The sequence below is a fragment of the Ranitomeya variabilis genome, chromosome 4, assembly GCF_051348905.1.
Source record: "Ranitomeya variabilis isolate aRanVar5 chromosome 4, aRanVar5.hap1, whole genome shotgun sequence".
Lineage (NCBI taxonomy): Eukaryota > Metazoa > Chordata > Amphibia > Anura > Dendrobatidae > Ranitomeya > Ranitomeya variabilis.
In genome coordinates this window covers 116,523,060-116,549,065 of record NC_135235.1, presented here as the reverse complement: position 1 = coordinate 116,549,065, position 26,006 = coordinate 116,523,060, and the positions used below count along the sequence as shown (strand labels likewise).

The following is a 26,006-nucleotide window of genomic DNA, read 5'->3' as shown; positions in this document are numbered from 1 at the left end:
GACGGGTATGGCGCTATTTACAGAGTAAAGAAGCCATAGTTTTATAATTTAGCTAGTTACATTTTGCAAGATTAGAGCATTTTTTAATGTTTTTTGGGTTTCATCATCAAGAAGCATTTTCCCCAAGGGTTATTTGTACTTAAAATAGGTTTAGAGATCTGGAAACCTGCAAAATTATATTATTTTCTTCACATTAAAAAGAAAGAAACCCACATATTGTAAGGAGAAAACAATTTTTACCTACTTTGTCCAAACAAAAAAATGCATAAGCAAAAAATAAAGATATTTAGGACAACTATTAGGCTGACATAAGGTTTGTACATGTTTCCCAGCTAAACAGAACTGCTTTCTCATCAAAATAGGAAGAGCTGAATAACTGAGTTAGCAGGATAATGCATTGAACAATTGAGATACCAGAATACCACGATAATACAATCAGTTAGCTCTTTGTGGACAATGACCATATGACCTTGTGGTCATTTGTTAAATTTTATATGGTCTTATTAAATTCATATTTATAGGGTCTTTCATAACTTGGCTTTTAAAAAAATGCTTCTTTAATCCAGCTATTTGAATTTTTTTTTTTACTTAAGTAAATGCATCGACAGGTAGTAGAACACAGTAGAGTTTTGTATAAAGGCTTAAAAATAAATCTATATTTTAATAGGGGCTACATGAGTATTATTTGTGAACTGCCCAAATAGTCCTATTCAGTGACTGCAACAGCAGAGGCATGTACAGAAGAATGGTGCACAAAATTCACTACTCCTTGTAATAAATTTAGACAAGATAGATTGGACATTGTTCTACCTTCATTCCTTCAAAGACACATCCATTTGACCAGACCTTGAGCAGAAGGGTAGTTTTGCACAAGTTAATACCGCTTAGTCTGACATCTGACTCCCATTCTTCATGGGTTCCATAACAGCCACATAGGCTGCATCAACTCTGCAGTATATATACCTTTGTTGCACTCTTTTTTTTGAATCTCAGTTAATATTTTTGTGCTCACTTATGGAAACAATGACCCTTGACTTTAACCAAGATTTCTATCATTATTTGCTAGAATAATAATCTTTTCATCTTCGCTTAGAATGGATGTTGATTTTCCTTCCCTGAATCTGGGCCAGAGTCTACTTAATAAACAATAATGAACACTTTATTATGCTTTTTTTTATCAGCGTAAATAACCAATAGTTCCAAACGATGCAATCAACTGACATTGCGGTGGTAAAAATCAATGCTTCTCTATAAGGAATATATATTTTAAAATCCGTTTTATTCTGCCTGAAAAATACTTCTAAGCCCCCTACATACCACAAAAGATTTAGTAGATACAAATGGGACTGTTTTATAAAAGCATCAACTGCATGCTAGAAAAATCAAATTACTTGTTTCCACTTGAACTCAAGTTATAATGAGATACTTGCTGTCAACACTAATTAAATTTACTCAAATTTTCTAGATGCTTAATAAGGCAAAACAAGTCACATGACACGTGCTGAGCGCTTGTTATTAAAATGAATAGAGTATACAACTAGTCAATAAACTTTTAGGAGAAGACAAAAGAACAGTAAACACTAGTACTCTAAAAGAGAATTTTTATTTAGCTAATATGCATTGAGTTTCCTGATAATATAACCTGGAATTCTACCGATCTTTTCAAACCTGTGAAAACTCCAAATACCTTGGCAGAAGTAGCTAAATCCCATTTTTAATCAATAAAATCTTTTGAGTGCCATTGGTATCAGTTGTGTGACAGATCAGGTACAGGGTTGATTCTTCGATTAGAAATAAAAGCCACTATGCTCATGTAAACACAGCTTAATTTAATAATCTCACTATAGACTGCTATGTTAAAGTGCCAGGAAGTCTAATAAATATTGCCGCATAAGAATACAGCAGCACTGTGTAAGCACTAAGACACTTACAGAGTGCGGCTGTATTCTCTTGTTCAGTTATAATAGATTGCACATGTGCACACTTGTTTTATTCTGTTTAGAGGTGCTGGTCAGTTTTTTTGTAAATATTGTAGCAAGTAAAGACTGAAAATTCAACCCAATATCTGATACTCATACTCTTTTCACAATTGAATGATCCAAAGTGGACAAAATATAAAGGGTATGCACTTTACACTATGAGGTCTACATAGCAGTGGGTTGAGCTTCAAGGAACAGAGTGATGCTGCTTCCTGGAAAAAAGATCAGACCTAGTTTTCTAATCCAGAAAACTGCTTTGGATTACATTTTTGTCAAAAGTAACATAATAATGATACATTAATAGCTATTAGATTCACTTTTTGTCAATACTCAAAGTCTTTTGACAATGATCCTACTGTAGCTATGAAACAATGGCGTTTCAATGAACTTCATAGGAGAAAATAGAAATTAAAAAAACGAAGTAGAAAAGTGTCTTACCCCAAACAAGAGTGGCAAATTTTGCAGCCGGTATAAACCAAAGCCCATAAAATGCTCCTATATGTAGCAGGGACATCAGAATGACATTTCGCCATACTATTTTCATGGGTGGTTTGGGACCTTTCTTTTCAGTATAAGTAGTGTCAAATATGTCATCTGTCATTTCACGATTTAATCCACAATCCTCGCCATTAGCTTTTGGATTTTCAACATATGTTTCCACAGTCTGACTCCCCCGATACATCATGCTGACAGTGGATCAACACTGAGAATAAAAACAGAAAAGGTAAAGGTATAAAGATTAAATTCTATTGAGCGATAATGCTTGAGATTTAATAGCAATGTCAGATCAGATACAATGTTTATGATTGTTTTTAGTGTATGTGCCCACTATTAGGGAGAGCAGCGTTTTGGACGAAGCTCACCTGCGTTCTACATTAGAAGCACAGTGGATGGGGTTTATAGAAATCTCATGCCTGCTGTGCTTCTATTTAATGCTGCGTAAACTCACCCGCAGTGCGGGTTTACAAGCCGCAGCATGTCACTTATCTGCAGTGGATTTAACTGCGTGATTAAAATGCAGCGTTTTGGACACAGCGAAAATATGCTGCATCCAAAACGCTGCTATTTCCTGATCGTGGGCACTTAGCCTTAAACATCAGTAATCAAATTGTTGCTATATGTCTGTAATCACTATGTGAGTTTGCATTTTTTTTTGCATAACGTTAAACCTCATGCATAAGGTTACAGTATGACTTCAGAACCATAAGGGGGCACTAAAAGAGGTACATGAGCCCTTTACATTTCCTCTGCATGCTACTACAGATGTTTTTTTCATTACATATGCCGAATCACAGAGGTTATAGGCTCTGTACTTGGGGCCCTATAACCTCAGTGTACAGGGGCCAGGCACTCAGCTTTACTATTACTGTGCTATTATTTTATTGACACATACATTTGTTTTTTCTTTTATTATCTAAAACAAAGTGCCTTTTTTCTCTCCAATAACTGTGGATAAGTGAAGGGAACAATTCTTTTTTTCAGATTCTCGGTTCCTTTCCAGTTATTTCCAGTTATGAAAGAGTGTGAAAAACTCATTTACCACACCTGTTCCCCATTCACACCTAAGACCTTGCAACATTATTGACCCACATGACACCGAAGAGGGCAAATGGCTAATTGGGCACAATTTGGCCATTTTAACTTTGGGCTGTACTCACCTTTGTTGGCAGCGATTTAGACATTAATGGCTGTATGTTGAGTTATTTAGAGGGCACACAAAATTTACACTGTTATACAAGCTGTACACTGACTACTTTACATTGTATCAAAGTGCCATATCTTTAGCGCTGTCCCATGAAAAGATATTAAATATTTACAAAAATGTGAGAGGTGCACTCACTTTTGTGATATGCTGTGTATATATACACTCACTGGCCACTTTATTAGGTACACCTGTCCAACTTCTTGTTAACACTTAATTTCTAATCAGCCAATCACATGGCGGCAACTCAGTGCATTTAGGCATGTAGACATGGTCAAGACAATCTCCTGCAGTTCAAACCGAGCATCAGTATGGGGAAGAAAGGTGATTTGAGTGCCTTTGAACGTGGCATGGTTGTTGGTGCCAGAAGGGCTGGTCTGAGTATTTCAGAAACTGATGATCTACTGGGATTTTCACGCACAACCATCTCTAGGGTTTACAGAGAATGGTCCGAAAAAGAAAAAAAATCCAGTGAGCGGCAGTTCTGTGGGCGGAAATGCCTTGTTGATGCCAGAGGTCAGAGGAGAATGGGCAGACTGGTTCGAGCTGATAGAAAGGCAACAGTGACTCAAATCGCCACCCGTTACAACCAAGGTAGGCCTAAGAGCATCTCTGAACGCACAGTGCGTCGAACTTTGAGGCAGATGGGCTACAGCAGCAGAAGACCACACCGGGTACCACTCCTTTCAGCTAAGAACAGGAAACTGAGGCTACAATTTGCACAAGCTCATCGAAATTGGACAGTAGAAGATTGGAAAAACGTTGCTTGGTCTGATGAGTCTCGATTTCTGCTGCGACATTTGGATGGTAGGGTCAGAATTTGGCGTAAACAACATGAAAGCATGGATCCATCCTGCCTTGTATCAACGGTTCAGGCTGGTGGTGGGACAAATCTGCGGCAACTGTGTGATGCCATCATGTCAATATGGACCAAAATCTCTGAGGAATGCTTCCAGCACCTTGTTGAATCTATGCCACGAAGAATTGAGGCAGTTCTGAAGGCAAAAGGGGGTCCAACCCGTTACTAGCATGGTGTACCTAATAAAGTGGCCAGTGAGTGTATATATATATATATAATATATATATATGGAAATAATTATTTGATCCCATGCTGATTTTGTAAGTTTGCCCACTGACAAAGACATGAACAGTCTATAGATTTAAGGGTAGGTTAATTTTAACATTGAGAGATAGAAAATCAAAAATAAAATCCAGAAAATCACATTTTATAAATTATATAATTATATGATCCCCTAGCAACCATTAAGAGTTCTGGCTCCTACAGACCAGTTAGATGCTCCTAATCAATGCGTTAGCTGCATTAAAGACAGCTGTCTTACATAGTCACCTTTATAAGACTCCTGTCCATAGACTCAATTAATCAATCAGACTCTAACCTCTACAACATGGGAAATACCAAAGAGCTTTCTAAGGATGTCAGGGACACAAAGCAGGAATGGGCTACAAAACCATATGTAAGACCCTGGGCGAGAAGGAGACAACTGGTGGTGCAATACTTAGAAAATGGAAGAAATACAAAATGACTGTCAATCGACATCAATCTGGGGCACCATACAAAATTTCACCTTGTGGGGTATCACAACCTTGTGGGGTTGATCATGACGTAGGTGAGAGATCAGCCTACAGCTACACGGGGGAATTTGATAATGATCTCAAGGCAGCTGGTACCACAGTCACCAAGAAAACCATTGCTAACACATTTCGCTCTAAAGGTTTAAAATCTTGCAGTGCCCGCAAGGTCCATCTGCCCAAGAAGGCACAAATGCAGGCCTGTCTGAAGTTTGACAATGAACACCTGGATGATTCTGTGAGTAATTGGGAGAAGGTGCTGTGGTCAGATAAGAAAAAAATTGAGGTCTTTGGCATTCACTCAACTCGCCGTATTTGAAGGAAGAGAAATGCTGCCTATGACCCAAAGCACACTGTCCCCACTGGCAAGCATGGAGATGGAAACATTATGTTTTGGGGGTGTTTCTCTGCTAAGGGCACAGGACTACTTCACCGCATCAATGGTAGAATGGATGGAGCCATGTACCGTAAAATCCTGAGTGACAACCTCCTTCCCTCCGCCAGGACATTAAAAATGGGTCATGGCTGGGTCTTCCAGCAGGACAATGACCCAAAACATTCAGCCAAGGCAACAAAGGAGTGGCTCAAAAAGAAGCCCATTAAGGTCATGGAGTGGCCTAGCCAGTCTCAAGACCTTAATCCCTTAGAAAACTTAAGGAGGGAGTTGAAGCTCCGAGTTACCAAGCGACAGCCTCAAAATCTTAATGATTTAGAGATGATCTGCAAAGAGGAGTGGACCAAAATTCCTCCTGACATGTGCGCAAACCACATCATCAACTACAAAAAATGTCTGACTGTTGAGCTTGCCCACAAGGGTTTTGCCACCAAGTGTTAAGTCCAGTTTGCCAGAGGGATCAAATACTTATTTCTCACTGCAAAATGCAAATAAATTTATATAATTTATACAATGTGATTTTCTGGATTTTATATTTGATATTCTATCTCTGAATGTTAAAATTAACCCACCCTTAAAATTATAGACTGTTCATGTCTTTGTCAGTGGGTAAACTTACAAAATCAGCAAGGGATCAAATACTTATTTCCCCAAATATATATATATATACAGTATATGATACGTATTGAGGCAAATTCCTTTTCTTTTAAACATAAAGAAAAACATTGTACAGGAGAAAAGCAAGGGAAAGAAATGGCAGACAGTTATGAGTCTAGTTCTTCACAAAATTAGCAAAGTCAAAGATATCCATACAAACTTGCCTGGTTGTACATTAAAATCAAATCAACAGTCAGATTTTATAGTGCCTTTTCTAAGCAAAATTAAAAAGGAACTTTTTATAACAGACTTTATGTCACTTCACATATTTTGAGTCAACTGCTATGAAAGCAATTTATATTTCTAGTAAAAAGCTTTGATGTGCGTTTATTGAAGTGATCTAACTCCTAGTGGCATGTTTGGGCATCAGAGAGCAATTCTAGCCTGATATTATTTATACATGGGTGCTATGAATATCTATTTATAAATGGCTCTTTAAGGGTCACTAAATGTTTTTTGCTTCTCTTAGAAAGTTAGGAGTATGACGATTTGTAGGATGATGCCACTTTCAATTTTTTCTGCCCTGAACAGGTGTTTAAACCATTAATTTCACTATCACCTAGGTAAAGTTTGTAACAATTGCCATAACCAAGACTTTTGTAAAAGGAACCGGTCATCAGGATTTCCCTTTAAAAGTCACTGCTACCACAAAATTCAGCCTTTTAATCTTACTCACAAGGCCTTTGTGTATATCTTGCTGGCAGAGCCACATACTTTATAAAAAATGCCTTGAAGTTATACTGCATGGGGTTCTAATAAGTGACAAGCATTCCAATGGACATCTCTGGAACATGCCCTGGAGCCCCCTCTCTCCTTTGTAATGCCGCCCCTCCAGCTATTTTTGATGTAGATGACATTGGTTTTATTGATGCAGTTGGCAGTCTCACGTCTGGACATACGCAGGCTCTCTGTTCAAATGAGACTTTGCTGGTTATGTACATCAATTATAAGTGGGGGTACCATTACAAGGTAGAGTATGGGTTCCATTCCAGTCAGGAGATACCCATTGGACCACCCCAATGACTCCTTTCAAATACAGTGCTAGACAACATCAAAGTTTAAAAAAAAAAAAAAAACTATTCTGCACTGCCACGGTGATAGAGAGGGCTTTGTGAGGAATAGATTACAAGGCTGAAGAATGGATTATAATGACTTTTATAGAGTAAACATGATGACGGGCTTCCTTTAAAATATTTTTTTTATTTTACCTACTCTCATCATCCTTAGCCAATCGCGTAGCTAACTGACAACGTTACCATTATAGTCACAGAGCAGGACAAGAGAAGATTGATATGAAGGTTTGTAGGAATGATTTGGTATATCTTCAGTTAAGTCCACGTAAAAAGTGCTTTTACTAGTGCTGTTTTGTTGCTGCTTTTTAAAAAAAAAATTAAAGTGAATCTCAGGACTGGATGTTACAGTGAGGGAAATTATGTAGTAAAGACTGTAAATTTTGGATCCACCACTATTTTTGACTTTAATCACTGTATCAAAATAGTAAGTGTGAAAGTACCCTATCTATGGGCTTAATCATTAAGATAGGACAGTCATTTTAAGATTAAAGATTTCCTCTGACAGACTTCTGTTTATCACAGGATGCTGAAACTGCACATAAAGTACACTCCTTCTAGATTGTTGGAAGACCATTTCGGTGACTACCTCTTGAAGCTCATCAAGAGAATGCCAAGAGTGTGCAAAGCAGTCATTAAAGCAGAAGGTGGCTACTTTGAAGAACCTAGAATATAAGACATATTTTCAGTTGTTTCACACTTTTTTGTTAAGTATATAATTCCACATGTGTTCATTCATAGTTTTGATGCCTTCAGTGTGAATTTACAATTGTCATAGTCATGAAAATACAGAAAAATCTTTAAATGAGAAGGTGTGTCCAAACTTTTGGTCTGTACTGTATGTAGTAATATAAGTCTCTATAGGATACGTGCCAATTTGCAACTCAAAACTGATAATCTTGATTTTACAGGTGCTGACGTGGTGTGAAGTTTGATAATGATGATGATTCCCCATCATGTGATGCAGTCAAAAACTGGCATCATCAATTCAAATGTAGTCGGACTTCGGTGAAAACACCTTTAATTCTAAGGCGACCCTGCTCTACTATTGATGTACACACCATCCAGCAAGTGGAGGTCGCCATTTTGGAAAATCACCTTGTAGCCATTCACAACCTAGCCCAAAATGTCAAGATTAGTGTGGGATCCATGGAAAAAATCATCCAAGACCATCTTCACATGCATAAGGTATCCGCTCGCTGGGTTCCCCGGCTGCTCACACCTTTCCAGAAGCAGGAACTAGTCGAATGGTCTCAGGCTCTATTGACGATGTGTTATGGAAACTAGGAGGACTTTTTCAACAGATTAATCACACAGGATGGAAGATGGGTCCATCACTATGATTCCAAGACTAAAGTCCAGTCAATTCAATCGTAGCATCATGACTCACTGCCTCCAAAGAAGGCACGTGCCCAACCCTCAGCAGGCAGGGTCATGCTCACAGTATTTTGAGACCAGCCCGGTGTAGTATTGATGGATTTCCTAGCAAAGGGTACCATAATCATTGGGGCATACTATTCTTCACTGCTGCAGAAATTGCAGGAGGCCATCAAAACCAAGAGATGTGGCATGCTCACCAAAGGTGTCCGCTTTCTGCAAGACAATGTGCCAGTTCATGACTCACGCGTTGCCCAAGTAGAAGCATGCTCCTGTGGCTTTGAAATTCTACCGCATCCCCCTTATTCACCCGACCTTGCACCATCGGACTTCCACCTCTTTCCAACAACGAAGTTATTTTTGAAGAGCATGCATTTTCCAGATGATGAGGCTCTGATTTCCAAAGTCACAACGTGGCTTTTGGAGCAACCTGTTGACTTCCACAAGCGAGGTGTTTACAGTTGCTTAAAGAGATGGGAGAAGTGTGTGTCCCTAGGTTGCACCTATGTAGAGGAGAACTAATAATTGTGCCAAGTTTCATTGCTCTCAGTCCACAGGAAGTGGGTCAGGGGAAATCTTTAATGAACGCCCCTCGTAACTTAAGATCCCAAAATCAGTTGTGGTCCAGGTTCTGAAAAACCCACCAATAGCTGAGAAGACAATACAAAAGTGCCCAGCTCAAAAAGCAAAAGGCACTCCTGCCTGAGTGCACACAAAGAGTGGTGTACAGATCCAATGGAAAGTCATAAGCATATCCGTGCTTGTCTACCTCCTGAGCTTTATCCTTGTAAGTGGTCTTTTGAGTGATCAATGGAGGTCTCAGGATTACGGCATGAACTGCATGGAATATAAGGACCAAAAATATTAGAACAATTAACCAAAGTTTAGCTACACGCTAGCTGCCTGCCTGAGTGTACAGCCCCAAAGCTAAACAGACTCACACCACATATGAATTGAGTGGTAACGTATCCGCTGGCAACAGCCAAACACAAATGATACTAGCGCATGGCCGTGCGGCCATGCGAAACTTTTATAGTTGTAGCTCTCCAGGATCTTCCTAGTGGATCAATAGGAGCTGCTACAGGACCTGAGCATGTGATCTCCGACTTCCAATGAGAGGTCTTCCCTTGGGCATGCTCAGAAGGAAAAAAGCAGGACTTAGTCCCAGGAGCGCCTGCTTGCCGCCGAACAGTACTGGTTATAATGGCTGAACCTGGAAGGGCAGCAGTAACCAAACGTGCAGTATCTGTCCAAGCCAGGCGCTGGGACTGACGTCTCCGCTGAGCAGGTTCCACTGTGGCTGGAGAAGAATGGGAGACCCCAGCAGACATGGTTCGAGATTCGCCCTGTGCAGCTGGAGGAACTCGACACCTAACAAAAATTAGGGCATAGATTTATATTATTGATTATTATCAATGTTGTTAGTGAGCTAAGGAATGATGAAAGAAAGTGCCATTACTAACACAATATGATCTGATGATTAAGCCTTCACTCGCTTGCAGCAGTCTTTTCTCGAGGAAACTGACATATGCTTGTACTGTGGTATGTTGTATTACAAAAATGTGCTGATAACAACCATAAACTTATGTTACTCTGAGAAGTCATGCGGTTCTTCCCTTCCCACTCATTGGGTTATTACAGTTCAAAAGCTTTTGATGCATATGCAATGGTATGGTTCCATATAACTAGGTCAGTAGGTGAAAGTGCAACATACCACCCTGCTTTTATTCATGTCATTTATCACGTCCTCTCTTTGCTAGCCATAATGCAATTTTAATGATGAATGTACTGAAACATTAGTCCAATCTCAACATAAAAACCTATTTCTTAATGAAAGTACAGTATCTTCTGAACATGAGAAATTCAGGTTTTCTCTCTTAATTGGATTTATTGATGAGTTCATGGGAAGCAGGCCCTCAAACTGAAGATAGGCTCTTTGTAGTGCTGGTTTGACATTTCCGTGGGTAGAGATAAATGACTATTATTATATGAGAAATAATTGACGACTGTCAAATTGAAAAGTTTACTGAAAAGGTGATTATCTCAGGATGACACGTGAAGTATTAAGTCACTTGAAGGAAGAATGAAGTATTCTACTGGAATCAAGCCGGGTAATTCTTGTTGCAGATTTCATCCTTCAGTAGAATCATTAGTATTGAGAAATGGTGGGGAAGTGAACTGTTATACATGGGACAAACAGCAACCTCTGAGCTCACTGATTGCCTAAAGTGCTGTCAACATGATGTCAGCGCTGCATACAATTACAGACAATGGGAGCAGCGGCGTAGACTCAGGGCTTAACCCAGGGAAGTTGTGAAAAGCACAGTTTAAAAACATAATAAGCTGCGCCTGGTGACAGAGGTTTTACAAAAATGGAAAACCTTTCAATAAGAATCCATTATATACAAATGGAAATGGATCTTTACAAGGTTAAGGAACCAACTTTTTTTCACCGCTGGAGTGGTGCTTTAAATGTAAGTGAACTGCCCCCGGTCATATACTCACCCACCGGCATATTCATCATTTTTCGGTCCTGTGGCACCATCTTGGGAGTGCAGCTTCTGACTCGTCGGAAGTCAGAAGCTATGTCACAAGCTCTCAATGCAAATCTATGAGGGCCAGAATGAGGTCAGAACGAGGCTCTCATAGACATACAGTACATTGACTTGCTCCATGAAACACAGGAACAGCCGGCAGGTCACAAACTGCAGGAAAAGGACCGGATCAGTGGCAAAAACAGATGAAAACGCTGGAAGGTGAGTATCACACAGGGGGCAGGGGACTTGGATTGTAAGCACCACTCCAGCAATGAAATGAAAAAAACCTGCTGGAGTGGAACTTTAAGTGCCAATGGAAAATGTCTAGGCAGTCTGGAATAGTGCTGTTTTATACGGATTATGACATTTCAACTTTCACTTCTTTCATGTGCCATAGGCATCATAATTCATTTGTTACCGTACTTCAAATGTAACTGTGCTTTGGTGGCATGCTGAGCAGAATAATAAGGACAATATAAGATTAGTGAAGGGTTTTTGTAAGGGAAGCAGATTCTCCAGCTTTTACCTATGTTACATATAAACCAAACAAAAGAAATTTCCTTATTTTTTGCAGAAAATACAAGGATTCAAGTGACTCATGGCTCAGTAAAGAGCATCTATGAAAAGCTTAGAGCGCTGTGTGTCAACAGGTGCTAAGGCATCCGCTAAATAATGCCTCCAACTACCAGCCAAGACGCCATTTATAAGCATGCACCATATGCTAATTATTCCTGGCCTGATTCATATTATACACCCAAAGCAATTTTGTACTAAAAAAAGCAAGATTGCATCCAATTATGTAAACAGCACCCCAAAAGACAAAAGCTCGAGCTGTAACCCTTTTCCTAAAGATTCCTTGAATGTCTTGAGTGCATCAAAATGCCATTTTTATTCAGAGCACAACATTGGTGAATGTACACTAACATGTAAAATAACTTAGCACTCTTGCAATTATAAGAGGTTTAATAATAAGCTTTAATGATTACCAGAAATTTCATTTACCAATACTGCACTGCAAAGCTATCCGAAAATTGCAGTCTGTGGATAGACACCCAGCAACTGCAGGCAGGACCGCGTCGGAAAATTAAAGTTGCCTGCGGCTTATCTGCTCAATTATTGATCACTCCCTCTTGTAAGGAGAAGATTAGTACCGTATGTATTCAGGATTAGCTTATTTATGAAAGTCCCAAAAATATTACTTTAATTTTATCACAGCCAATGTACCCTATTTGAAAGCACATATTAGTCTGTCTTATACATTCCTGGAAATGCATGGATCCCTGGCTTTCTGCTTAGGTTTTATATTTGGCTTCTGAATTCTTCATCATCATATTCCATCTGACAAATACTGGCGCTGTATATACAGTATGGCTATTCATATTTTGCTAAATATATTCTAACATCCTAGGGATACATTTCTATCATTGGCAGATGTTGTGCAGTGTGGCTTTTCCTTTAATGAGCCCCCACGTATACTGCATGCTGTAATCCTGACACATGATGTCGCATCACAACAATTAGCACAAATGAAAAAAAAAATGACTGCAAAGGAGTAACATAAGAGACAGTCCATGAACAAAGGCCTGCTCTCCTCAGATTTCGCAGCACAAATATGGTCTCTCAATGAAAATGGAGGTCTATGTAACATAGAAGCAAATGCAAACACAATTGAGCTTTCCTGAAATGTGTCATTGTCTCTACATCTACCTTTATGTATTCTACAAACTAGCCCACCTCGTCTTAGGCAGTAAGGCAAGGCAGCCAGCATGTTGTCAAGCACAACAGAAAGAGGGCAGAACGTCGCACACACTTTCGTCTATGGCATATTATCAACATTTCATAGAAAATATTGCCAGGATACCCCTTGGCATTGTTCAGTGTGATACATTTAGAATGCTATGATCACTATTTTCTGTTTAATTTTGTGATTTGTGCCAATGTATTCACCTAAGGGGGGTGTGACAGTAAAGACAGACGTCATAATAACATCTATGTCCTATGTATGAAGCAGAAATGTGAGTCTCTGCCCTTTCTGTGATGCCGCATGTTCTGCAGCCCATACATGCGCAACATCCTTCTTTTTTTGGAGCGAAGGAAAATTGCAGCCTAATATAGAACAGCAAGCCCTAATTTACATAAATGGACATCACTCGCACCTATATTAATAGATATGTCCGTACGTCCTCCCCTGAAATCACACAAACATACTGCTTATACAATGTATGAATATGTGGATACATTTGTATTAGAATGAATAGATAGATATATTTACATCAATCCAAATACATTTTATCTACATAGCATAAACATTAGATGTCTATAGATATACAGAAAAAAAGGATTATTAATGATGCCAGCGCACCAGGGAAATTAGAAATGTGTCCTAGATTTAGCATGCCCTGATGATCCATTCAATTAATACAAAGCACAAAAGAAAAAAAGACCAGTGGAAAAAAAGCATATAATACAGTGATCTAGACTAGGCTATATTTCCTACATCTTCACATGAAAAGGCACAAAGGAATCTACGTGGTGCGTCGTCACCCCTCTGCGGGAGCTGCTGTGCCAGGCAGTCAGTGCATTAGTACCTGCTATGTGCTGGATCCTGGTTTCTCCGCAGCTTGTTTTGCAGCAGTGGGTAATAATCTGTCATATACTGCAGAGATGAATGCTGTGTACAGACGATGCCCAGGCTCTGCTGCAGCTATTGGTTAAGGAAATGATGGCTGCTTGGTACATGTGATACCCAATGAAGCTGTGCCCTGCTGCCTGCACTGCTGCTGCTGCTGCTGACGGAGGGGATTGAAATGATAATGATGCCCGTACATTATTCCACTAAGAGCTCGGCCATTCTATTGGCGTAGTGAAGTTTGGTGCCACATGATCTGCACAATTCCATTGGTCGCCAGCAATCTGCTGACTTCTGACTGCTTCACAAGCCGGAATTTGAGCATATCCACACCTCCAGCTATTAACCCTGCAGTACCTGGAAGATGACTTGTGACTTGCAAATAGATGTAATTCAGAGAAGGATACAGAGACAGCTAGCAAATCATTATACCAGACACTACAGTAATACAACTGTAGTATAATCATAGAGAGAGACAGCAAACCTGCCCACTGCTCATTCTCACACTGTAACACACAGTACACTATGGTGATTGTGTCTAATCAATGTGCCCTACAATCAGCAAAACTGACCTTCTACTAAAGCGGTCAGCGCACAATATGTATATGAACACAGAGATAGTGTTTCTGCACTTGTTTGTATATTATTGCAGTCACAGCAGCTTACACCCGTCACAATTCACTTACTTTGACAGAGGCTGGTTGTAAAGGGTTTTTTTTGTATGTTAAATTCATTGGGCACAAGCAAGTTTTAGTCTACAGCTTATAGGGTGTTTAACAGTAATAGAGTTCGTTCAAACGACCGTATTTTCGGTTCGAGTGCTGTACGTAAAGAAACGAACATCAATGTTATTTAATGCGGCAGCGCAGACGAGTAAACTTTTCACAGTCCGAATCTGCGTGTGAAAAAAAAAATCACAGCATGCACTAGTTTCTTCTGTAAATCTGATGAGACTCACCCATTCAAGTCTATAGGTGCGCAAAAAAAAACCTTATAGCATCCGATTTTTACAGATTCATTGCAGTTCTTTAAATTAGGAAATTGTAAATGATCCTGAAAATGACTAATAGCTGCTGCTGTAAAATATGGATTATATACAGTGTGCACATGAATGATAAGTGCGCAAAAAAATTGTCTTGAGTTTTCTGGATGAAACTGACAATTTTTTTGATGATTGTGTGAACCTGGCCTTAGAACGATCCTCCTTCTATGGCCGGTCTGTTTTTATTATTATACTATGGATGTTACAACAGGGTTAAATATGATGTATGTTTGCACATATATGAAGATATATTTATATATACTGCCGAGTTATTGCCATATTTGGCAAATCAAATTTTCCATGGTATTGCAGGAACAGTAAATCATAGGGTTAGAATTTGTAAATATAAAACATTTGACTACAGACATTTTCCTGCTCTTTATGTATTATCATTTGAACCCTGTAGTAAAATAAGTAAATCTGTGATTTAAAGAGGTTGTCCACTACTTTTACATTGATGGTCTATGCTTAGTAAAGGTCATAAATGCAATCCTAATCTAAAGTGTGAGATTGCTCCTGATTCAAGATGTAATCATGAGATTTTTTTTTTATGTATTCGGTCGGTCACTGTCCATTCAGCTTGACTGACAGCAGAAGATTGCACTGGGCAATGAGAGATCTCAGTATCAGTAGGTGTACTGAGGAGCTGGCAATCAGGTTCTGTTGACGGAGGTTGAGTTTAACCCCTTCACCCCCGGAGCTTTTTCCGTTTTTTCGTTTTCGGTTTTTGCTCCCCTCCTTCCCAGAGCCATAACTTTTTTATTTTTCCGTCAATATGGCCATTTGAGGGCTTATTTTTTGCAGGACGAGATGTACTTTTGAACGATACCATTGGTTTTACCATGCCGTGTAACAGAAAACGGGAAAAAAATTCCAAGTGTGATGAAATTGCAAAAAAAGTGCAATCTCACACTGTTTTTTTGATTGGCTTTTTTGCTAGGTTCACCAAATGCTAAAACTAACCTGCCATTATGATTCTCCAGGTCATTATGAGTTCATAGACACCTAACATGTCTAGGTTGTTTTTTATCTTGGTGGTGAAAAAAAATTCCAAACTTTGCGAACAAAAAAAACAAAATTGCGCGATTTTCCGATACCCGTAGCATCTCCAATTTTGTGATCTGGGGTCGGGTGAGGGCTTATTTTTTGTGTGCCAAGCTGGCGTTTTTATTGATACCATTTTGGTGCAGATACGTTTTTTTGATTGCCCGTTATTACATTTTAATGCAATGTCGCGGCGACCAAAAAAACGTAATTTTGGCGTTTTGATTTTTTTTCTCGCTACGCCATTTAGCGATCAGGTTAATCCTTTGTTTTTATTGATAGATCGGGCGATTCTGAATGCGGCAATACCAAATATGTGTAGGTTTGATTTTTTTTTTGTTTTATTTTGATTGGGGCGAAAGGGGGGTGATTTGAACTTTTATATTTTTTTTTATTTTTTTATATTTTTAAACACTTTTTTTTTTTAATTTTGGCATGCTTCAATAGCCTCCATAGGAGGCTAGAAGCATGCACAACTCGATCGCCTCTGCTACATAGAGGTGAAGTACAGATCACCTCTATGTAGTAGAAATGGTGGTGTACTTTGAGCGCCGACCACAGGGTGGCGCTCAAAGCAATCGGCCATCAACAACCATAGAGGTCTCAAGGAGACCTCTGGTTGTTATGGCAATGCACCGCTGACCCCCGATCATGTGACGGGGGTCAGCGGTGCGAGAACCTCTGGCCGCGCGGCCGGGAGCGCTAGTTAAATGCCGCTGTCAGTGCTTGACGGCGGCATTTAACTAGTTGCGCGCGCACATGTCAGCTGTAAAAAACAGCAGACATGTCGCGGCTTTGAGGTGGGTTCACCGCCGCAGCCCACCTCAAAGCGGGGGTAAATATGTGATTTTTATAAAAAAAAATTATACAGCTATTCTAAGGCCGGTTTCACATATCAGTGGCTCCGGTACGTGAGGTGACAGTTTCCTCACGTACCGGAGCCACTGACACACGTAGACCCATTAAAATCAATGCATCTGTGCAGATGTCATTGATTTTTTGCGGACCGTGTCTCCGTGTGCCAAACACGGAGACATGTCAGTGTTCGTGGGAGCGCACGTGTTACACGGACCCATTAAAGTCAATGGGTCCATGTTAAACACGGACCTCACACGGACGTTCTCCGTGCGCGGTCCCTGTGGCGTGCAGGAGACAGCGCTACAGTAAGCGCTGTCCCCCCCACATGGTGCTGAAGCCGCGATTCATATCTTCTGTGCAGCAGCGTTTGCTGCATAGAAGATATGAATAATAGTGTTTAAAAGAAAGATCTATGTGTCCGCCGCCCTCCCACCCCTTGTGCGCCCCCCCGCTGTTCTGAAAATGCTCACCCGCTCCCACGTTGGCTGTCGCTGCTTCCTGGTCTGGCCGCGGCTTCTACTGTATGCGGTCACGTGGGGCCGCTCATTTACAATCATGAATAGTCGGCTCCGCCCCTATGGGAGGTGTAGCCGCCTATTCATGACTGTAAATGAGCGGCCCCACGTGACCACATACAGTGGAAGCCGCGGCCAGACCAGGATGGAGCGACAGCCGACGAGGGATGCGGGTGAGTATTTTCTGAACAGAGGGGGGGGGGCGCACAGGGGGTGGGGGGGTGGCGGACACATGGATCTTTCATTTAAACACTATTATTCATATCTTCTATGCAGCAAACGCTGCTGCACAGTAGATATGAATCATGGCTTCAGCACGATGCAGGGGACAGCGCTAAACATTAGCGCTGTCTCCTGCACGCTCCGTGTGGTACCCACTCGTCACACGGGCGGCACACGTGTGCCGCACGTATGGCCTACGTGAGCTCACGGGCACACGGACATGGATAACTCCGGTACCGATTTTTTCCGGATTTTTAAAGTAAGTATGTGCCTCAGGTCTCAGAGATCTACGTTATAATGTATGCAGTTTGCATTGGGAAAGCGGGTGACAGATCCACGTTAATCCGTTACCTTCCAACACGTAATCTTCGGTCCTCTCAAGACTTTATTTTCTCCTCCACGCATACATTCCGCATCCAATTGCCTCCAAGACTTCTCCCGAGGATCCCTCATACTCTGGAATTTGTGCCCCAACACATTCGACTATCTGCCAGTTTCTGAACTTTCAGACGGAATTTGAAAATACATCTCTTCAAGCTAGTTTACAGCCAACAATAACCCACTGCCACCCCACCACCAATAGAGCTGCTGCAACCCCCTCTCCCCATCCTACTGTCCCTTTAACTATTATTTGGTAAACTGTAAGCCCACAAGGGCAGGGTCCTGTTCCCTCTGTACCAGTCTGTCATTGTTAGTTTGTTCTCTGTAATTTATATTTTTTATGTAAACTCTTTTCATGTACAGCACCATGGAATCATTGGTTGGTGCTCTAAAAATAAATAATAATAATCCTTTCAGGACAGATGTCTGCAGCATCAAGACCAGTCGAATCTCCTTCTGAAATAACTGTCTATATATTTTCTCTTGATTTGTGTATTAGGTTAACCCTTTACATATGATCCCAAAACTGCCGTTGTGACGTCATGTCATGTATCACATTTGCGTATACAAAGATAGAGCAATGTCGATTCTGAAAGCCTCTGCACAAGCACCAGAGTCATAAAACTATTGAAATGGTTAATTCTGGCAGATATTCCCCAGCAGTGGAGGAGAGCGGTTTCCCTGATTGATCGTTATATCTACCGTGCTTTGTTGTTGTCATATTCGCTAAAAGCTGTGGCCTGAATGCAGCAGTATTCACATTGGTTTACATGACGTAGAATTGCTGGCTTTCTCTGCGTTCTTCACTGTTCTACAAGCCCTGGCCCTGTCTGTGGGAAAGGAGCATGCGCCCAAAGCTGGACTGTAAGCTACAGCCTGGAGGGAATTAATAGGAAATGATTCAAACCCGCTGTTCTGATGTGTCAAATGGCTGACGACCTGTAGTTACCTCTTCAGCTGTGAGGAACTTGCTCAGACTTCACATATCATATGTATTCAGGTCACATAGCGTGTTATCTGATGTGTGTAATATATATATTTATTTTATACAACATTAAAAGAATCAAACTTTTTATTACATCATAAAAATTTGGAGTCCAGATAAAAATATGAAAACACAACAAAAAGTGAGGAATCAAGGAAAAGACTTGGGGCAGGGGACACCTGGAAACAGCACCTGAACATACCCTGCCCTGGCAGAATATACTCTGCCCAGTCATAACATACCTAGTAAACCTGCCTTGTGCTTAGCGCAAGTATAAATAGATACAGTATATGAGGTAAAAATGCCTCAAAATTGCCAAAGGAGCTAGAAATCTACTATATAATTGTCTAAGGGTAACTTCCGTCTTTCTGTCTGTCCTTTTGTCTGTCTGTCACGGAAATCCCAAGTCGCTGATTGGTCGCGGCAAAACGGCCACGACCAATCAGCGACGGGCACAGGCCGGTGGCAAAATGGCCGCTCCTTAGTCCCCGCAGTCAGTGCCCGCTCCATAATCTCCTCCAGTCAGCGCTCACAAAGGGTTAATGGCAGCGTTAACGGAGCGTGTTATACCGCGGTGTAACGCACTCTGTTAACGCTGCTATTAACCCTGTGTGACCAACTTTTTACTATTGATGCTGACTATGCAGCATCAATAGTAAAAAGATCTAATGTTAAAAATAATAAAAAAAAAAAAAAAAAATCATTATATACTCACCCTCCATTGGCTCCCCGGATCCAGCCGAGGCCTTTCCCGCTCCTCGCGACGCTGCGGTGACCGGTCCATGCATTGCGGTCTCACGAGATGATGACATAGTGGTCTCGCGAGACCACTACGTCATCATCTCGCGAGACCGCAATGCACTCTTGGGACCGGAGCGTCACAAGGAGCATCGGAAAATGCCTCGGCTGGATCCGGGGGGCCGACGGAGGGTGAGTATATTACTATTTTTATTTTAATTCTTTTTTTAACAGGGATATGGTGCCCACATTGCTATATACTACGTGGGCTGTGTTAGATACTGCATGGGCTGTGGTGTATACTACATCTCTGTGCTATATACTATGTGGGCTGTGCTATATACTACGTGGCTGTGGTATATATTACATGGCTGGGCAATATACTACATTGCTGTGCTCTATACTACGTGGCCTGGGTTATATACTGCATTGGCAGTGTTATATACTACGTCTCTGTGCTATATACTACGTGGCTGTGCTATATACTACGTGGCTGTGCAATATATTACGTGGCTGTGCAATATACTACGTGGCTGTGCAATATATTACTTGGCTGGGCAATATACTACTTGTCTGTGCTATATACTACGTGTCTGTGCTATATACTACGTGTCTGTGCTATATACTGCATCGCTGTGCTATATACTACGTGGCCTGTGTTATATACTGCATGGGCTGTGCTATATACTATGTGGCTGTGCTATATACTACGTGGCTGCAATATATTACATGACTGCTATATACTATGTGGCTGTGGTATATATTACGAGGCTGGGCAAAATACTACATCGCTGTGCTATATACTACGTGGCCTGTGTTATATACTGCATGGGCAGTGGTATATACTACATCTCTGCTATATACTACGTGGCTGTGCTATATACTACGTGGCTGTGCAATATATTACGTGGCTGGTCTATATACTACGTGTCTGTGCTATATACTACATGGCTGGGCAATATACTACGTGGCAGGGCAATATACTACGTGGCTGGGCAATAAACTATGTGGCAATTTGAACCACGGTTCGCTAATTGGTCGCTGCCGGCCGTCCGAATCCTGTGTGTAAATTGCATTATTCTGAAAACTTCATAAATAAACTACATACAGATTCTAGAATACCCGATGCGTTAGAATCGGGCCACCATCTAGTGGATAATATTAGTCTAATAAAGTGGGAAGTCTGGAGAAGAGTGGATCATCGAATCATAAACCAAATTTGCTTCCCACACCTAACAGTACACAGGAAAGAATCAAAAACATAAAGGCAGCTATAGATCTGCTACATGTATTCTACCAGGTGCGGAGAAGAAATCTGTGATGAGATGAAGAAGTAAACATTCAGGGGACAAGTGACTCACTGCATCCAAAGCAATCCAGGGTGTTTTCTATTAATTTTCCACCAAATCTCTTCTCCACACTTGGTATACACCTTTGCAGATCTATCTCTGCCTTTATGATTTAGATTCTAGTATTTCATGTGTACTATTTGGTGTGCATGGCATATTTTGTGTACGGCTCAGTGATCCATTCTACTCCAGACTAAGCGTGTCTGCATTGTTATATGCTGCACCAAAGCTAATTTTGTTATTTTGAATCATTTAATAATGGAACCATTTGCACTAAGTTAATTTTTTTCTTTATACGTATTCATTGTGGTGTAAATAGGTAGATGTGCCCCAATTTTTCTAGTATATAAACTTTTGATACATTAATTTGCTACAATATTGAGATTTTCTATGCAAAATTCACATGATCCTTTATAATATTCAGCAAAACTAGAATGTATTAAGCATTGATGTATTGTGGCAGATTTATTAATATTGTAAAAAATATAGATCGTTTAAATCAGAGAAGACAGAAATTGAAGTTGTGCAAATTTTTCGCAGCGGAATGGTCTAATAGATTTGTGGTGCACCTTGATTGAAATGTTAGGCCGTTTTTTCTAACTTACACCACCTCTTTATTGGCTTACCTAAAGCAATTTCTTTTTACCAAAATTGAGATGCACAGCTTCAATAAAATGTAACTCATTTTAAGACACTTATGGTGCATCTACACTGTGTGGTGTGAAGCATTAGAAGATTGCTGATCGGCATTATGTTTGCCGTTCAGTGGTCATTTAGTACCCTCTTTACACAGACAGACCATGCTTCAGAGGCGCACTGAACAATCTGTAATAAGTCCTGTTTATACACACAAAAAAAAAAAAGATCATTTCACCCGACAAACAAGGGCGACAGAGGCTGCTAACGTAGATATGAACATAGCCTAATCCTTACAAGTCTTCACTCCTTCACAACAAATGATGCACATGTACGTCATATGTCATGTCCCTGCAGGGTCGTACTGGCCCACCAAAGAACCGGAGGATTCTCAGGTGGGCCCAGGCACTGACACCTGCTGGCATACTTGCCAGCAGCTGCCTAAGGCCCTCACTGCTCTAGGGGCCCCCAGCCAGTGGCTATGGGGCCCCTGAATCAAGGGGGCCCGCCCTATGCCAGTGGAGCAGCAACGGGTGACAGGAAGCCACACCTGTCCCCGCTGCTAAAGAGAAATTAATATTTCACTTTAATAGCGGACAGCGTTAGCCGCAGGCTGCAGCTAACATTGCCCGCATGTAAAGCCCCACCACCACACCACTCAAACTCACACACTGTTTCTGAAAGCAGCATTTAACACGTACCATCAGGGGGGTGTGTCATCCCAAGTTCTCATTCACGTACCTGTGACGTGATCTCGGGGCGCCTATGGGTTGTCATGATAGTCGGGTCTGCTTATAACCCCCATGCCTGTCATTATGATCCTCCTGTGAAAGCAAGCCCATGGCTGACATTCATATGAGACTGAATTTTTCTTTACATAGCAGTGCTAATACAATGCTATCTATAGCACAAGTGATCGAGGGATCACAGCTTCAATTCCCTTAAGCTCTAAAGGGACTAACATTAAGGCTGTGTGCACACATTGCTGATTTTTTGCGTTTTTTTCGCAGTTTTTCCCAATAAAAACGCTATAAAACCGCAAAAAAAAGCATACAATATGCATCCCATCATTTAGAACGAATTCCGCAATTTTTGTGCACATGATGCGTTTTTTTCCTCGAAAAAAAGGCATCGCGGTAAAAAACGCAGCATGTTCATTAATTTTGCATTTTTTTGCGGACTTCCCACTATAAAATGCATTGGGAAATGTCCGGAAAAAAAAACGCACCAAAAACGTGGCAAAAACGGGCCAAAAACTCATGCAGATTTCTTACAGATTTCTTGCAGAAAATTTCAGGTTTTTCTCAGGAATTTTCTGCAAGTAATCCTGACGTGTGCACATAGCCTTAAAGTAAAATGTTTGAAAAAAGTTGAAAAAAAATGAAAAAAACCCATTTCAAATCACCCCCCTTTATGCCCCACTAAAAGTAAACCAAATTAAAAAAATAAATGAAAATACACATATTTGGCATCACTACGTTCATAAAAGTCAGATCCATCAAAATATAAAGGATGTAAAGTAAATAAAACTGATCAACAAATAGCATGATTTAAAAAATCAAAACGCCAAAATGACATTTTTTGGCTGCTGCAACATTGCAATAAAATGCAATAAAAAGCAATCAAAATATCATATCTACCCCAAAATAGTATCAGTAAAAACATCAGCTCAGGGTGCAAAAAAATAAGCCCATACGACAGCCCTATATCTCGAAAAATGAAAACGGTACGGGTTTTGAATTAACTATTTTTGCAATTTCAACGCACTTTTTCCTGCTTTCCAGTACACTATGTGGTAGAATGAATGATGTTATTCAAACGTACAACTCGTCCCCCCAAAAAAACCTCTCACATGGCTATATTGATGGAAAAAGTTGAAGGAGAGGAAAAAGGAAAAACAGAAAAAGGCCATTAAAGGGAAGAAGGGAAACACAGGAATAAGTGCCTCTCTATTTGTTTGCTTTTGGTATTGCTTTTGTTGACCCTATTATTGTAGTGGCATTTGAAAGAAAATGTGTTTTGTTTGTAAATATTTTTTAACCAAAAGATTCTTATGATGCCGATAAGTGTTGGCTGTTTTCCTTTATACACTCTTTTGACTCTTAAGTAGTACAGGGTACAGTGTGCTTGGAAACTTCTACACTGATGGGTTGTGAATAATGGATCTTTGAGTCAACATTGTGGATGGGAAATCTAGAATTGGCTCACCCTTTTTTTTTTAACCTTGCCAAAAAATATTGCACAAATATGTTACAAAGCATACCTACCTTCTCTGTGCCAGCATGTGACTAGTGATGTGTTTAAAGGGTCATCTGGAAGACTTGAAAACTGAGTCAGACAGACCCCCTGGAAGCACAGCACTAGTCATGCGCCATAAAAGAAAAAAGTGGAGCGCCACATTTCTTTGTTGAAATAAACACATAAGTAGTGCAGATTGGTCTGGAAATTGGGGAATTTGGGTAATTAAGATAATAAAAATATATTAGTACATTTAATAAAGTAGCATTTCCAACACATTTAAAAAGAATGTGCTATCAGAATCAGAAAATGGCATAGCAATAGACTGACTCAGGCCCTATTGACTTGAATACAAGTTTGTCGCTATCCAATTAAATCTGTGTTTATTATGGGATAAGACATCCAGTGAGTGCTCTCACTTAATGATTGACAGCCTTCACTTCCTGAGAGTACACAGAGAGAGCTGTCACTCTGTTTACACAGACTGATTAGTTGCACTAAAGGCCCCGTCTCACTTAGCGACGCTAAAGCGATCCCGACAACGATTACGACCTGTCAGGGATCGTTGCTGCGTCGCTATGTGGTCGCTGGTGAGATGTCAAACAGTGAGATCTTCCCAACGATCGCTGCTGCGATCTCACTGTTTGACATCTCACCAGCGACCAGTAGCGATCTGTACAACGATGTCACATGGGAGCTATTATGACGATTCAGTGTCTGAGTCGTCAACGAGGTCGTTGGTAAGGTGTCAAACACAGCGATGTGTGCTACCCAGCGGGACCTCAACGATCAAAAAAAGGTCCAGGCCATTCCGACACGACCAGCGATCTCACAGCAGGGGCCTGGTTGCTGGTACGTGTCACACATAGCGAGATCGCAACTGAGGTCGCTGTTGCGTCACAAAACTTGTGACTCAGCAGCGATCTCGCTAGCGATCTCGCTTAGTGAGACGGGGGCTTTAACGACTGCCGATCAGTAAATATTTACTGATCGGAAGACACGTAATAGCCTGTCTACATAGGAAGACAGACCACAGTAAACGATACATGCTGAGCGATGTGTAATAGATCACTCAGTGCACATAGGCTACCATTGTTTTCGGCAGTGCAAGTCCTGTTTAGAGAATGATGATCTTTCGCGCTGCACAAAACATCATTTCACACAAAGGTCATTCATTGGGTGATCGGCAGTCTCTTTACACTGAAAGATAATTGTGAGACAAGCATTTTTACTAATGCTTGCTCACGATAATCTTTCAGTGTGAATGCTGCTACAGGCCAGCATTAACAAGGATTTATAAAATCTGATTTATGCTTTATCTTTTTTGCACAAACCTATATAATAGTCTACTCAGCCTCTTTTGCTTCACAACATTCGGATTGCAGATCAGGCTGGTTCCCGTTAAGAATATATAAATGCCTATTTGACATGGTAGTATGTAGCATGAGCTAGAAACTAGAATATTATGAGAGATGTACAATAAAAAAAATATATTATGGTACCGTATTAGCCAGAATATTAGTATTTACATCACTGTTATGAGCGCAATTACCTAGAGACTTTGTGACATAGTCAAGATCCTGTGACTGGCCAACCTGATAAAACAACTTCTAAAGTAACTTCTTAAGAGTGCTACATTATTTATATATACCGTACATTATTTTTTATAAAGACTTGTGTAAAAAAGAAGAAAAAAGTTGAAGTTGCTAGGAAAATACTTACAAGTTGTATGTACTTACCAGAAACTATTGTAGCGGGATGTGAAAGTGCTGGACCACAGTGTAGAGCAATATCTGTTCCACCCCTGATCCAGATTATGACATGCAGTGACAAACTCACCAGCTTTATACCAGAGCTCATCTGATTGTGATGTTATCTAGAAGTCCATCCTCCTGGCACAACAGGATCAAAAATTGACCTTGTCATACGTCTGATAATAAAACTATAGATTGCTTAACTATCTACAATATAGCGAATAGTGATTGTTATGATAAAACCTGTTACATAATTAGTTATTTCAACATCTGTATTCATAATATGTATTCTGTGATTTTGAACGTGTC

General features: G+C 40.5%; 1 protein-coding gene across 2 annotated transcripts in view; it reads right to left on the bottom strand.

The window, feature by feature from the left end:
• Window positions 1-25,782, bottom strand: part of SCD (stearoyl-CoA desaturase) — a 45,325-nt gene extending 19,543 nt beyond the window's left edge. Inside the window, exons 1-2 of one of the 2 annotated variants that reach the window (XM_077259156.1) lie at window positions 25,683-25,782; window positions 2,418-2,682 (exon numbers count right to left, since the gene is read on the bottom strand). In XM_077259156.1, coding sequence (XP_077115271.1) covers window positions 2,418-2,664 — 247 coding nt within the window. In that variant the 5' untranslated portion in view covers window positions 2,665-2,682; window positions 25,683-25,782. Of the gene's footprint in view, window positions 1-2,417; window positions 2,683-13,894; window positions 14,196-25,682 lie in introns of those variants that run through there. The other variant, XM_077259157.1, reaches the window with a different exon arrangement.
• Between the last annotated feature and the right edge of the window lie 224 nt (window positions 25,783-26,006).